This window comes from Vidua chalybeata, chromosome Z, assembly GCF_026979565.1.
Source record: "Vidua chalybeata isolate OUT-0048 chromosome Z, bVidCha1 merged haplotype, whole genome shotgun sequence".
NCBI classification, from domain to species: Eukaryota; Metazoa; Chordata; class Aves; order Passeriformes; family Viduidae; genus Vidua; species Vidua chalybeata.
This window is the reverse complement of record NC_071570.1, coordinates 67,141,810-67,154,830: the sequence shown is the minus strand read 5'-3', so window position 1 is coordinate 67,154,830 and position 13,021 is coordinate 67,141,810. Positions and strand designations below refer to the sequence as shown.

At 39.3% G+C, this 13,021-nt stretch overlaps 1 protein-coding gene across 2 annotated transcripts in view; it reads right to left on the bottom strand.

The window, feature by feature from the left end:
* The window catches only part of PLPPR1 (phospholipid phosphatase related 1), a 119,574-nt gene that overhangs the window by 55,404 nt on the left and 51,149 nt on the right, over positions 1–13,021 (bottom strand). For both annotated transcript variants that reach the window (XM_053932278.1, XM_053932277.1), the window contains exon 2: positions 7,562–7,669. In XM_053932278.1, the coding sequence (XP_053788253.1) occupies positions 7,562–7,624 (63 nt within the window). In that variant the 5' untranslated portion in view covers positions 7,625–7,669. The remainder of the gene's footprint in view (positions 1–7,561; positions 7,670–13,021) is intronic.

Below are 13,021 nucleotides of genomic sequence, written 5' to 3'. Positions count from 1 at the left end.
AACTACTTGGCTCTATATCCACCACCTCACAGAATTTCCTGGTGAAATACAACAGTGAAGGAAAGACAGAGAAGAATTGTTTATTGTGAAAATGCTGGGATGTGGGAATGGGCTGAGAAGAAGCACCAGATGTCCCTTCAGAATGCCCCAGGAGTCACAAAATGGATCATGGAACCTGAGGTGCACTGGCCAAGCAAGTCAGAAATACAGAAACATAAAGTATAATTTCTCCAGAAAGATTTTTTTTGTTGTTGTTGCCACATTCTGCTGCATTCATAATAGATTTATTTATTTCATGTTACTCAGGTATTGGCAATGGATTATCCATTTGTGCTTTAGAGGAAGAAGATCTCAAAATTCAGAAGCTATTTGCTACCCTCACAAAGGCACCCAAATGTTGCCAGAAGCTTGGAGAAGTTCTGGGTTGATGCAATACCTTAGGTTTGTATACGATGCACAAGGCTTGGCAGACCAATTCCTAAAGCTGGTATTAAAACTCAGTTGGAATTTCTAGAGAGCAGAAAATGGCAATATTCTTTCAAAGCTATATCACTGAAACAAATCTTTTTGCCATAAGGCTGATGTTAATGACTTCACCCTTGAAACACTGCTAAAACAAACTCCTCCTTTTCAATGTCTGGAGTGGTTGGTCTGGAACCAGAAATCAAATCCCGATGAAACTGGGCATGATGCTTCTAAAGATCTATTCCACTTTTAAAAATTCTCCTGATGCCAAAGCTACTGTCAAAAAGTTGTGATGGGTTTGGTATTTCAAAATATGATTTAAGCATCTTCTTTTGCTCCTGCATTTTTCATGTCTTTCCCACTGATCAGTTCTGGAAAAGCTGTACTTAGGGTTACTTAGACTGCACTTGTGACTCCCTGTTGATTCCTTTCCACTCTTTTTAGAACCTCAAGTAACTTATACAAATTATCATGATAAGCAAGTGCAGGGATATTCCTACAGACCAAAACAAAACAAAACAAAAAGTTTATTCCAATAATTTGATAATGCACTGCACCTTTCTTGATCTCCAAATTTGCATGTATCTGAGCAAATAAATAGCTCTATAGCGCTATGTGCTTGGGAAAGAAAACATGAAAATCCTTTTCTCAAAGATTTGCACAAACTTTCTGATCATTAGTTTTTCTAGCAAAAAGCTATGGGGTTTAGCTGTTTGTTAGTTTATTAACTAACAATTGGGAAAATGCATTTGTACTTCAGAACCAGAGCAAATCCAATCTCCCTAACTGCTGAGTATTTTAAAAAATTTGTACAATTCCTTCTCTTAGAAACCTGATTAAACACAGCAACGTATTATAAATTACAGTATCTTTAAAAAATGTTGGTGAGCTTCAAGGCACAATGTAAACAGGTAAAGCAATTTGTTCACAGCGTTTTCCTCTACTTCCAAATGCATTTTTTTTATTACTTATAAAGAAAAGAACTTTTGGTACCTTTAATCCCTTCCTGGAGAAGTCTACCAGATGCATTGGTGGAAACCCTAAGAGTTATTCAGGTTGTCAAATGGATTATTTGCAATGGGAAGATTTCAGGATAAAGGGAAGGATAAAAAAAGGGCTTCACGTGTCTGCAAGCAGGAATACAAGCCTTCTTTCACTTTTGTTTTAAATAAAAATTCAGTAAAGCACCTAGTCTCTCATGGAAACCCCTTAATTTTAATAGGTCCTCAAGAAGCTAAGGAGAATCAAATAATAATCAGATTTATTTCACAGTGCCTATTTTGGCCAAGAGTCTTCTGTGCTCTCTGCCTAATTGTGAATCACTTTGAAGGATTTTTTTTTATAGTCAGGTAATATGAAAGCTGCTTAGCAATTCAACAAAACTAATCCAATATTCAAGAGACACCTATTCACTGAGATTAAGCCAATTTTACAATATGGAGTTATCCAGTCACCTGGAACAAAGCCGGTATGTGGAGGACAAAGAAAGGAAATGCTGAGGAATGAGTGGCAAATGAGGAACATAAAGAAATTTTTAGAAAGAGCAACAAGGAGAAATGGATACATATGCTGAGTGAATAAGATCAGAAACAATGAATCCCAAGACATAGAAGTGACTGAAGCACAGGGATTTATGCAGAAAAATCACCCTGCTACAAGAGGAGCCCCTCCGAATTTGCACAGCATCTGTCCGCACCAATTCTCACAGCCTAAGTAGGCATCTAATGACAGGCAGCTTATACAACACCAGAACATGACACATCCCTGGGGCACTTTGTCTTCACAGCAGCCCAGTAGAGCTGCACAGCACATCCAAGCACCACATGGATGGAGAAGGAAGGAACAGTCACTGAGGGCTGCACCTCTTTCCAAGTTACTTCACCTTGGGATGATTTTCCAGTTAAAGGTTATGTCAAATTCTGACGGGATTTATTTTGCACTCTCTAGGAGAACTGGACATTTACTTGACAAAAACACTGTATTTTGAATATCCAAAATTGCAATCTAATATCTCTATGTCCTTTATGTAATTTTAATTGTATCATTAAATCTCTAATGCAACCAGCAAGCTTTTATGAGAGAAATTACTCTTTTTCTTTAAATAAGTAAATAAAAAGTCACTTCAAATACATTCAATGTCTCTTACAAATGTAACTTTGAGGACTACAGTAAACGTAAGAGGTCATTTCACACTCCTCAAATACTGCTAAAAACTAGAGGGCACCAGCCAGTACACCCAAATGTACAGAACTTTTTTTAATTTTCAGAACACCTAAGCAATAAATTATAATAAAAGAAGTGCCACATATGTCATGAATGTTCTACAGTCACCGATTTTTTCACAGCTCCCCAAGCCCTGCTGTGATGCTGATGACAAAGAGAAGTTTAGGAGGCATTTGTCTCACAGAAATGATTTCAGTATTGCAGAAATTCTCCTGCTACTTGGTAGTTTAGCTGTTGGCTTGACTACACGAAGTACTGACTTGAAAATGTATGTGGGCAAGGAAGAAGAATGCTTTCCTTCAGTGTTTTTGTAAGCTGAAACTTTTTTTTTAATTACATTTGAACTGATATTTGAACATGATTCAATATGCCCAAGCATAAAATCACAATAAGTAAAGGAAAATGCACCCCATTGAAGAAACAGAAATCCTGTGAGGCTATAGCATACCTACAGTTCAAATCCAAGTTTGTACCAAAATAAATGTAAGACTAGAACTTTTTATTTTTCAGATTTTTTATTTTATTCATTTGGGAGAAGGGGAGAAGATATTTTCTGTATAAAATCCTCAGCCCTTTGCAATGTCCTATATATCAGGCTGTCAAGAAGAAACAGTTTCCACTCTGCCTGTAAAAGCTATCCTGAGGACAGAATAATGGATTTAGTGTGAAAAAGTGGGATCTTCAGATTGCAGAATTTAAAGATGTCCAATGTTTTAAGTTTTAATGGTGTTACATATTTGAGTCTGCCCCTATTACCTTGTCAAAGTCAGGATTACAATAATCCACAATGAAGCACATCTACAGAAGAATCTACATCAGTCATATATCAAAACTTTTTGGTAACTCTTTGGTCAATTTAAGACAATTTAATTAAATCTGGTTCCAGAAAATTTTAGTGTTTTCATGTGCAAAGACACACCTCAGATGTGCCCAACTCCATCAGGAGTAACTGTGCTTGAAAATAAATCCTTAGATAACTCCCTGGAACCACTCAAGCCTTCAGGCCAGGGCTTGCAGTGTGAAGAGAAGGAAAAAGGAAGTAGAAAATGCCTCATCAGCAGAAATTACAGACCAAATTTCTCCTTTTGTTGCCTAGAGAGCCATTACAGTCCTTACTCCCTCACTGAGAAGAGGGTTTCTTTGCAGGAAGAAAAGGATACTGCTTTTTCAAAAACCACCATTCAAACACACACAATGGCTCTGAAGTTGCTCTCATGCCTTCCCCCTGAAGTCATGTGTAGTTGTGGGGATGCTGTTTACTCACAGTATGGAACTTTCCTTCCAACATCTTTTTGTTAAATGCAATTACCACATCCCCTTGCACTTTCTGTCTCTAATGATGAGCGTCAAATAGGCTGCAAAAGCAAGGACAACACTTAGACCTACCAAATTCAAAGCCATACTGGACTCTCTCCTACAGCCCCCTAGCCTGAGTTTTCTCCTGGAAAGCTGACTGCCAAAATGAGATGAACAAAGAGAGGGCAAGAGCACAGAGCATGGAAAACAGCGCTGGATGAAGACCTCAGGGTAGCTCACCAGTCCCACTGGTGAAGAGGACTGGGATTTGCCAGGCATTGCACTTCTCCCACTTCTATCCCTGGCACTGCCCAGACTTCAAGAAACTTAGTTGTTCTGATAATTTATTCCTTAGCTGCAGAAAACTGGCTATACTTTCACGTACAAAACACATCTGGCAGGTGTGATTGTACCTTTCCCCACATTCAACCAGCACACATCCTTCCATGGAAAGATGGAATACAGCACTCCCTGGATCAAACCTTGTAAAATGGGGTAGCAAAACAATGGCACAGCTCTGCTGAAATATTGTTACAGATGCTTTTGACACTGCTCTGTCCCAGCAGGTGAAGGAGGGAGGAGATGCCCCACAAAGAGCTTTGGCCACCATAAGTGGAAAAGGAAGAATGGGATACTTTTTGTCCTGTCATCCCAGATGCTGCCTCTCCTCCTTTCTCATGCTTGCCTGCCATCCATGAAACCACTTCAGTGATCAGTTCTGGCCATCAACAAATACTCACACAGGCTGCTGTGCACCACTGGTATTTGTGGGATAGATCCAGGGTGTATCAAAAGCATCTCTGGGTCCATCACTGACTCCAAAGGGCTCTGGAAGCTGTGGAGTGGGGCATCTTTGCACTACTATTTAACAACTAATGCAAACCAAGGTTGGGAGACAGCCTCCTCAAGGCTTCTTTCAGGATGCTGTCTGCAAAGGAGGGTAGGGAAAAGGAGAATCTCAGTCTCCTGCACATCCTAGTTAATTGTTTACCTGTTTAACAAAATGTACTGCACTAAATATTCACAGACATTTGGTGACAAATGTCAGACTGTAATGACACCTCTTATAATATAATAAAGAATCATCCATAAAGCTGCCTGCATTGTTTGGGAGAGGGGCTCAGATTTGATAAGTAGATCAAAATTACTTTAATGATTCTCTATTTAGCCTTTAAATTCACTCATAACATGACACTGTGTTTCCAATTAGAGAATTAAACTGTTGATTAAACATTTTTGTCATTTAAGATTAGACATCACATGTTATTTCCTTATTATTAAAACTTTCATATTTTGAACATAAAAAGGAATTTGTAGAGTCAGGCACAGTATTTAAGTTTTTATAGTGAGCCATTCATCTTCAGGTCAGGTTCCACAAAAACTAACTGCTACAAGTTAGTTCACTGGGAGGAAAATGAAAAGGGAAAAAAATGGAAATTAGAATAACGGCTGAAACTGTGTCATATTTGTACAGATTTGTACAGAAGCATGATGGTATTTAAAGTGCCCAAACTCCTTGTGACCTCATTTCTACCTCTGCCACCACAATTTCATGAAGGCACACTGCAGAGTAGGCAGTTAGCAAATATCTACTGGCATCTGACATGACAATCAAGGCTCAGCACTATTTTCTTAAGAGCAAATATCTCAAAACTTTTAATAAGAGGACAAGATTCCAGTGGGGGAGACAGCACATTCTGGGTGACAGGCCTGTGATAATTTTTTAATGACTATAACTTTTCCTATTATGTACAGCTAGCATAGCTGCTGTTGGATTGTTCTCCCACAGAAAAACATTGTCAGGAAAGCAGGCAACATTATTTTTAGCTGTCCTGCTTTTCACAGCAACAGCAAGGTGTCACACTGCTAATCAATTCTCATGGTTGCTTCAAAGCAACAAAAATAGGATCTATCCTAACCCAGGTAATCCAGCACAGGGCTTGGTGTCTGGGGCAGCTCCTCTGAAAAAAAAAAAACCAAAACCACTTACTTTAGTCTTTAAAGCACAGCAGTGGGAAAAGAACAACACCTTCAGAGTGCTTTAAGATTTACAGGGACTTTTCAGATGGAATGGCTACCATCAATCATCTCTGGACTCCCAGCAGGAAATTAGATTTCCTGTTAATGCTACAGTGCTTGACTGAAGTCTATGAATTTGTAGTCCCAGTAGCGCTACATTAAAAATCTGTAGTGTGGACAAAGAGGGGAAGAATGTAGCAGAGAGAACATCTTTTCAGACACCACCTCTCTGGTTTTGACTGATTTTTAATTTAATGTTGTGTTTTAATCAGCAGATCAACTATGTGAAAGGACAAGGAATGTACATTTATGGAGCAAAGAATCTTCATGTCAGTCTTGTCTATGGGAGGAACAATTTACGTCACTGTCCTAAGCTGCCAACCAGGCCTATCATTCATTTCTTTAGAGGACTAAAAGTCTTCAGAGCTGCTTGTCTAAGCAATAAATTTGAGGCATCTGATTCCTGATTGTTTTTATTTGGTGTTTTTCTGACCTCATTTCTGCTTTTCACTCATATTTGCCCTTTCTTTCTCTAGCTGTTAGAATAAAGTAGTGACCCATTGTCTCCATCAGAACAACAATTAATCCTTTGATAGTTCCTGGCACTTCTCCTATTAAAGAGCTCAAGTTGCCTCAGAACTTGGGCCAAAGAGTGAGCATTCCATCCAAGCTACATCAGACAGGTGGCTCTGAAGGTGGTTATTTAGAGGCAGTTATCTCCTTTTTACCATCTAAATCTGATGGAAGCTTTCATCCTCCCTGGAAACACAGAGTCGCTTCCCTTGCCAGTCTTTTAAGCACCAGCTGAACAATCATGGATTTGAAAAGTGAATGTTGGCCAGTCTATCAGTGTTAGGCTAAGTAAAAGAAGAACCACAAACTGCCATCTGTATGGATTAAAATAATAAAATAATAAATTAATAATTAAAAATCCCACTACACCAGCTGCCTTTAACAAAATACATGGAGCATTAACTGTAGATTCACTATTAGAGAATTCTCAGCCCTTGCGCTAGCCAAGTTGCTTCATCACACTTAAAGGTTAAGCATGCCTCATCTACATTTTATGTTCCACCTGAACTGAAATCAGAGCTGAGTGTTGCTTCCCAAGCCCGTGAACTATCAGACTGTGAGATCAGAAATTTCCCTGGATAAGTTTCAGTCCCTGTGCAGCACCAAGATGTAGAGAGGTCTGAGGAGGATGAGCAATTACCTGCTGCTGACCTACGCCTGTAGCTACTGCTCACCACAGGATTAGCCAGAAAAACAGAGAAGTCTTGGATACACAGTGTCTCTATCTGTTCTTGTGTGCTTGTACCTGAGATCTGGATAACTCAGGCAGGAATTTTTTCAGGGGGATCTGATGGCACTAAGTATGAAGGTGGATATCTAAGTGATCAACTAAGACAGCATCCTTTGCTGTCTTATAAAATAAAATTTTTATTAAAAAAATTTATAAAACAAAATTTTTATAAAATAAAATTGCTAACAAATTACTTAATTCCTGCTGGGAAGAGCCGTCTTCTAGGTAGGCTTGGCAGCTGAATGCTGCACTCACCTCAACAAAGATGAAACAGGGGATGATGGAATAACTTCTCTGGGTATTGTTTCCTAAAGCCATTTCTCATCACACTTCTTGGGGAGGCACTGCTCAAAAGTTTATATCCTGAAAAAGAAAAGACAGAGGTGTTTCAGTATATTTCACATTTTTGCAAACTCCAAAATGAGGTTCATAACACAGAGCACTGACCTAATGGAGCCTGTGAGGTTCACAAAGGGGTCAGTGCTTTCTCACCAGCTCTCAGCAGGGTTATTGGGAGAAATACCATGATTAGCACAAGTGAGTTCACCTGATGTTATGATGGAGGAGCTGGATCAGCTGCCAGTGCTTGCCACCTGCACCATGATGCAGGCTCTTGTCTCACCACCTATGAACTACTTAATGTATTCCTTATCTCAGCTCTTCACAGTTTGACCCAGAGTTGTAAAATACACAATGTATATATGATGGATTTAGGCACAGCAGAGCTACTGTGACTCCAGTGAGGCCACATTCTGTGTCAAGAATAGCTTCTGAACTGCTAAGCATTGAGAAATACAGTTTCAGGGCAAACAAAATAGTCAGGAATGTTACCTGTGACATACCTCAGATACTCCCATCCTACACTACAATGTATCCCATTCTAAAATACAAATATTCTCAAAACACCTTGTTTTCCAAACAGACTTCTACTTTACTTATTGGATAAAATGGGGTGTGTCTCAGAGGTTAGTGTCATTGCTTAAAAAAAGACAAGGTAATCCAACCTCATTTGGACTGTGGAAAAAATTCAGTAATTCATTTTTAACAGCATTTTTAATACCCCCAGCTCTTGTGCTATGTGGCTTGGCAAACACATGGAATCTGGCGGAATAACAAGTTAAAGAGTCAGAGCAGCTTACAGAACATTATTCAATGAAACTTTTCTAAGGTTAGACTAAGGTTAACCAGACTAAGGTTAGAAATAACCAAGATTTTCCATACAACTATACTGCAACCCCAAGCTAATGCCTTCAGTTGCAACTGATGTGTGTTCCTAACCAAAATAGAGGGTTACAAAGCAATCCAAGAATTTAGATAACTTTCACAACAGATGACTGAAAGCAACTGAATAAACTGAGCAACAAAGAAACTGAGGGTTTATAGTCGTATAAAATTGCCTGATTTAACAGTGGGTGGCCCCTGATTTTACAGATGTTTATCACTATGCCTGTTCCTTTAAGCTTATTGTGCACCACTGGTTTAAAAAACTGCACTGGCTATGGGAAAGCATTTTACATGCCAGCTTCTGTCATATGTGATGACACATTTGTGTCAGGCTGAAGTAGTAAGTGACCAAATGATTGCATGATCAGCTAATTCCCAGATTGTGGGAAAACTCTCAGCTGCCAGTGCTTGGTCTTTTCATCAGGTAACTTGACAAAAGATTAAAGGGAAGCAAAGGTGCAGTCTTGGTGGGAGCATAATTTTTTGTCTCTTCAGCCAGCAATGAGTCCTCTAGGGACACTGACAATAAAATACAGATTACAGCAAGCCCCAGGTACTTCAGCCTGTGGAGCAGCCAGAGATAACCCAGTTTTGCTCAAAGAACCATAATAAGATGTCAAAGAAGTTTTGGTAAAAATCTTGTTCTCTAATCCATGCAGATCTCTTCACACTGAACAAATTTTTGTAGTCCAAAGCCTATGACCAAAGCAACGGCAAATAAAAGCTATAATATCAGCATCAGCCTTCTCCGTTTATTATTTCTATTTTTATCAACTTGACTGACTTGCTAAGGAACTCATGTGAGCAAAACTGTAAGAGTCTTCTTGGATCCCAGTAGGTGTGACCTTTTCAGGCCTGGTATGTTATCACAGCACGAGAGTAGAACTGATCAAACCTACTCTAACTAATTAGGGACCACTGTAGAGGGAATATTAATAATCTGAATCTTTGGTATAATGAGGTGCTTCTACTCTTAAGGCAATATATATAATTGTATAATGCAATATTAGTGAATTAATTAAAATTAGTTCTCATCTTGCTCAATTTACCTCACCTGTGCATTTTCAGAAAGTCCCATATCTACAGCACAGGTGGTTATTGCCTAGCATGTCCTGGGAGAACAAGTGGAGACAGACAATAAAAATAAGTGAATTGAAAACTGAATGAAAAGGACAGCAAAGAAAATGTGAATTCAAGCTGAAGAGATTTTCTTGCCTCAGGAGTCTATCCAGGGGAATAGCTTTCAGAATGCCCCATTCAGGTATGTTCTAAAGCCTTTTATGTGGCAGACAGCAAGAAGGACATATCTAGGACAAACTAGCATTCACTGAGCCTTTATAGCATAAGTTCCTGCAGCAGACACAGCACATTCAACTGTTGTTCTGTGTGATCAGTCATCAAACCAGTTAATTTGTGGTCTATTACTCTGGAGACCCTATGGTCAAACCTATGTTTTTTAAGCCATGTCCTGCATAGGTAGGAAGAGAAGATGAACAATGTATTTTGCATATTGCCACAGTGAATATCTGGGCTTCTGTAGAAAATACTCAAACCAACAATCCAGACATGATAACAGGCCCTGTTCATCACAGTTTTCACCTATGTTTCAGTTAATCAGAATCAATGATTATTTGTTTTGCCGTAGCTCAGAGACCACCAGCCTGAAATCCAGGAGCTGCTGCACAAACCACAGCAGCAGCAAAGCCGCTGGCACATGTGGGACAACACCTCATAGCAGAATCTCAAATCTTCCCTGACCAGGCGTGAGGACAGTAACCACTGGTTGTTTGGTACCAGGTTGTGATGCAAACGCAAAAAAAAGATTTCTGTCTCTTAGTTTAATGATCTTTTCAGCAGCAGCTAACACGGTTACAAAACAAGGTGTAATTATTATATTAGAAGGAACACCAACTATTTCTGTAACAATGTAAAAGATACTTGAAACATCACTATTTCCTTATGCAAATTACTTGAACCTTATGTTAGCAATTTGCAAACCTCTGTTGGCAATTGGCTTCAAATTATAAAGATCTTTACTCTCATTAAAATATGAATTCTGTTTACAAGTAAAAAAAATCATCAAAACCTCTGCACCATTCAATCAACGATCAGTTTGCCCAACTGAAACACAAATTGCTTATGTCAAACCCCCATTCAGTTAAGGAAACAAATTAAAATTAATACTGCTGCTAACAAGGTTTGTCCAAGCTTTGGCAAAGAATGGTATCTTTATAATCAATATATATTATGCTATCTCTTACAGATCTCACTGTAAAGCAAGGTCCTTTATTTCCTGTGGGGGGAAAACAGATGAAGCAATTTGCCAAACATCACAGAATGACTCAATGTAAAGGCTGAAGAAAGACACATTCTTCTCAGACTCCTATCAGGCGCTCTGTCCACTTGACAACACAATCTCTGCACTTCAAATGTGCTTGCTAATTCCTGCACAAGAACCCCGCAGTCGTCATTGCACATTTTAGGAATACAGGTTTCCCTGACTGCTCACTGCTGGAATCAGCAGAACACACACTGCAACCTTACAAAACAAGGGCTGATCAAACACGCCCCGAGATGTAACAGCCTCACCTTCTCTCTTTGTAACTTCACCTGGCATGTCCAAAGACACCACATTATCCCCGTGCAACCTCTGCATGAGCATGCCTGCAATTCTGAACAGGCTGCAACAGGACAACAGAAGGTTAAAATGCCTTCCCCAGAGCTCTCTTCCACATAAATCAAACCAATGCACAAAAAACGGATGAAGGAATAAAAGGAATAAAAGGTAAGACTGCAAAAGGCAGTCAGTATATTCCAAGTACAGACTTCTTCACTGTTTTCAAAGTAATTGAAACCACAGTGGTGGCATGAATCGCTTCAAAAGCCAAACCATGTGACAAAAAGCACAAATGGCTTTGTGGCATAACATCTGCTTGTCTGCCTTGCACCCAAACACAATGCAGACCACTCGCCTGTAAACAGTATAACTAAGAAAATAACATAATGGTTGCAACAATCACAAGGTACTAGACAACTGGCAGTGAGTTACTGGGCTACCTCAGTGGCCCACAACACACTGATTTTTACCTACAAATGAGAAAGTTAGCCTTTGGATCATGTTGCCCTTGAGGAAGTGTGCCTTACACACAATGGGGCTTGGGAAAGAGGGAAGACACTTGCTTATATCATCAAAGAGCCCTTTACTAATTCACTGTGAACTGAGGCAGAGAGCCACCAACACCAGCCACTAGACCAGTAACATGTTGCGAGTCTGGAGAAACTGTGCAAATCTGAGTGTTTGAGTCACACTTGATCTTTAGCTGTTAAATGTGAAGTTGTCTAGTGGCAATAAACAAATAAACAAATGTTGTGTGCTAAGCTTCAGGCCTTGGCTGGTGGCTGTCTCCAAGAGCATTCCTGTGTAAGCAGCACAATGTCCCACTTCGCCAGAACACTGAAAAGAGGAGCTGAACTGGTAAAGCAGAAGTTCAGTTTACTGAATTTAGATCTTACCCCAGAATACAATTTATTATAAACTCTCCTGGTTTCTGCCAGGAGAATGGTACAATTCAATAGCTACACCATTCAAATAAATTGCCCTGTCAGTGAAAGTGCTCCTGACAGGTGCCTCCACAGATTCTTGGGCAATAAACTAATTACATATCACTAATAGCAGTAAGGAAAGGAATACAAAAATATGCAAAATAAACCACATATCTTCACCATTACATAAAAAAAATATTTTGCAGTATTTAAGGCAGAAAAACACTTTCTCTGATAAGAATTCCAACCCTTTTCTGCTAGCAGAAGTCACATCACATTCAACACTCAACACAGAAAACCATTTTATGGCAAACAGTGATACTTAAGTAATATAGTTCACAGCATATCGGAAATGCTATCTGTAAGTACAAAACCCACCTGGTTATGAAGAAAGCTACATTAATAACTATCTTGATTCTTAAATTAATTCTCGTAAAAATGTGTTGCTAAATCCCAGGTGTCAAAGCAGAGTTTGATACTTTGAAGAAAGTGATGCCTCAGATTTCAAGAATCCTGTTAGGGTTGTTTTCCCTTGCTACCAGCTTCATGTAGAAATACCCCATGACTGAGTGATAAGCAACAGTAGAAAATCTATGGCTAGGCAGACTGATAAGAGTTCTGCACCACTTATATCTCCAACAGAGGTCAAGTGTTATGTCAGCACAGCAGAGGCCTCATAACAACTACTCACTGTGGGGAGGAAAGTGAAATTTCAATGCCACAGCTTCTGTCAACAGAATTTTCATTTACACCACTTGGCCAGAATTTTATAGATGTCAAAGAGAACCCAGACATATCTGTGTGAATAGCAAGTATGTGCATACTAATACCCAGAAAGTCAAACAAAATGGCCACAAGCCCAATTCTGAACCCTCTTAAACCCATGAACCTCTCCTTGTCCAGCAGGTCTGGAAGTGTCATCATGGTTGGTCTGCTCCATTTTGTGAG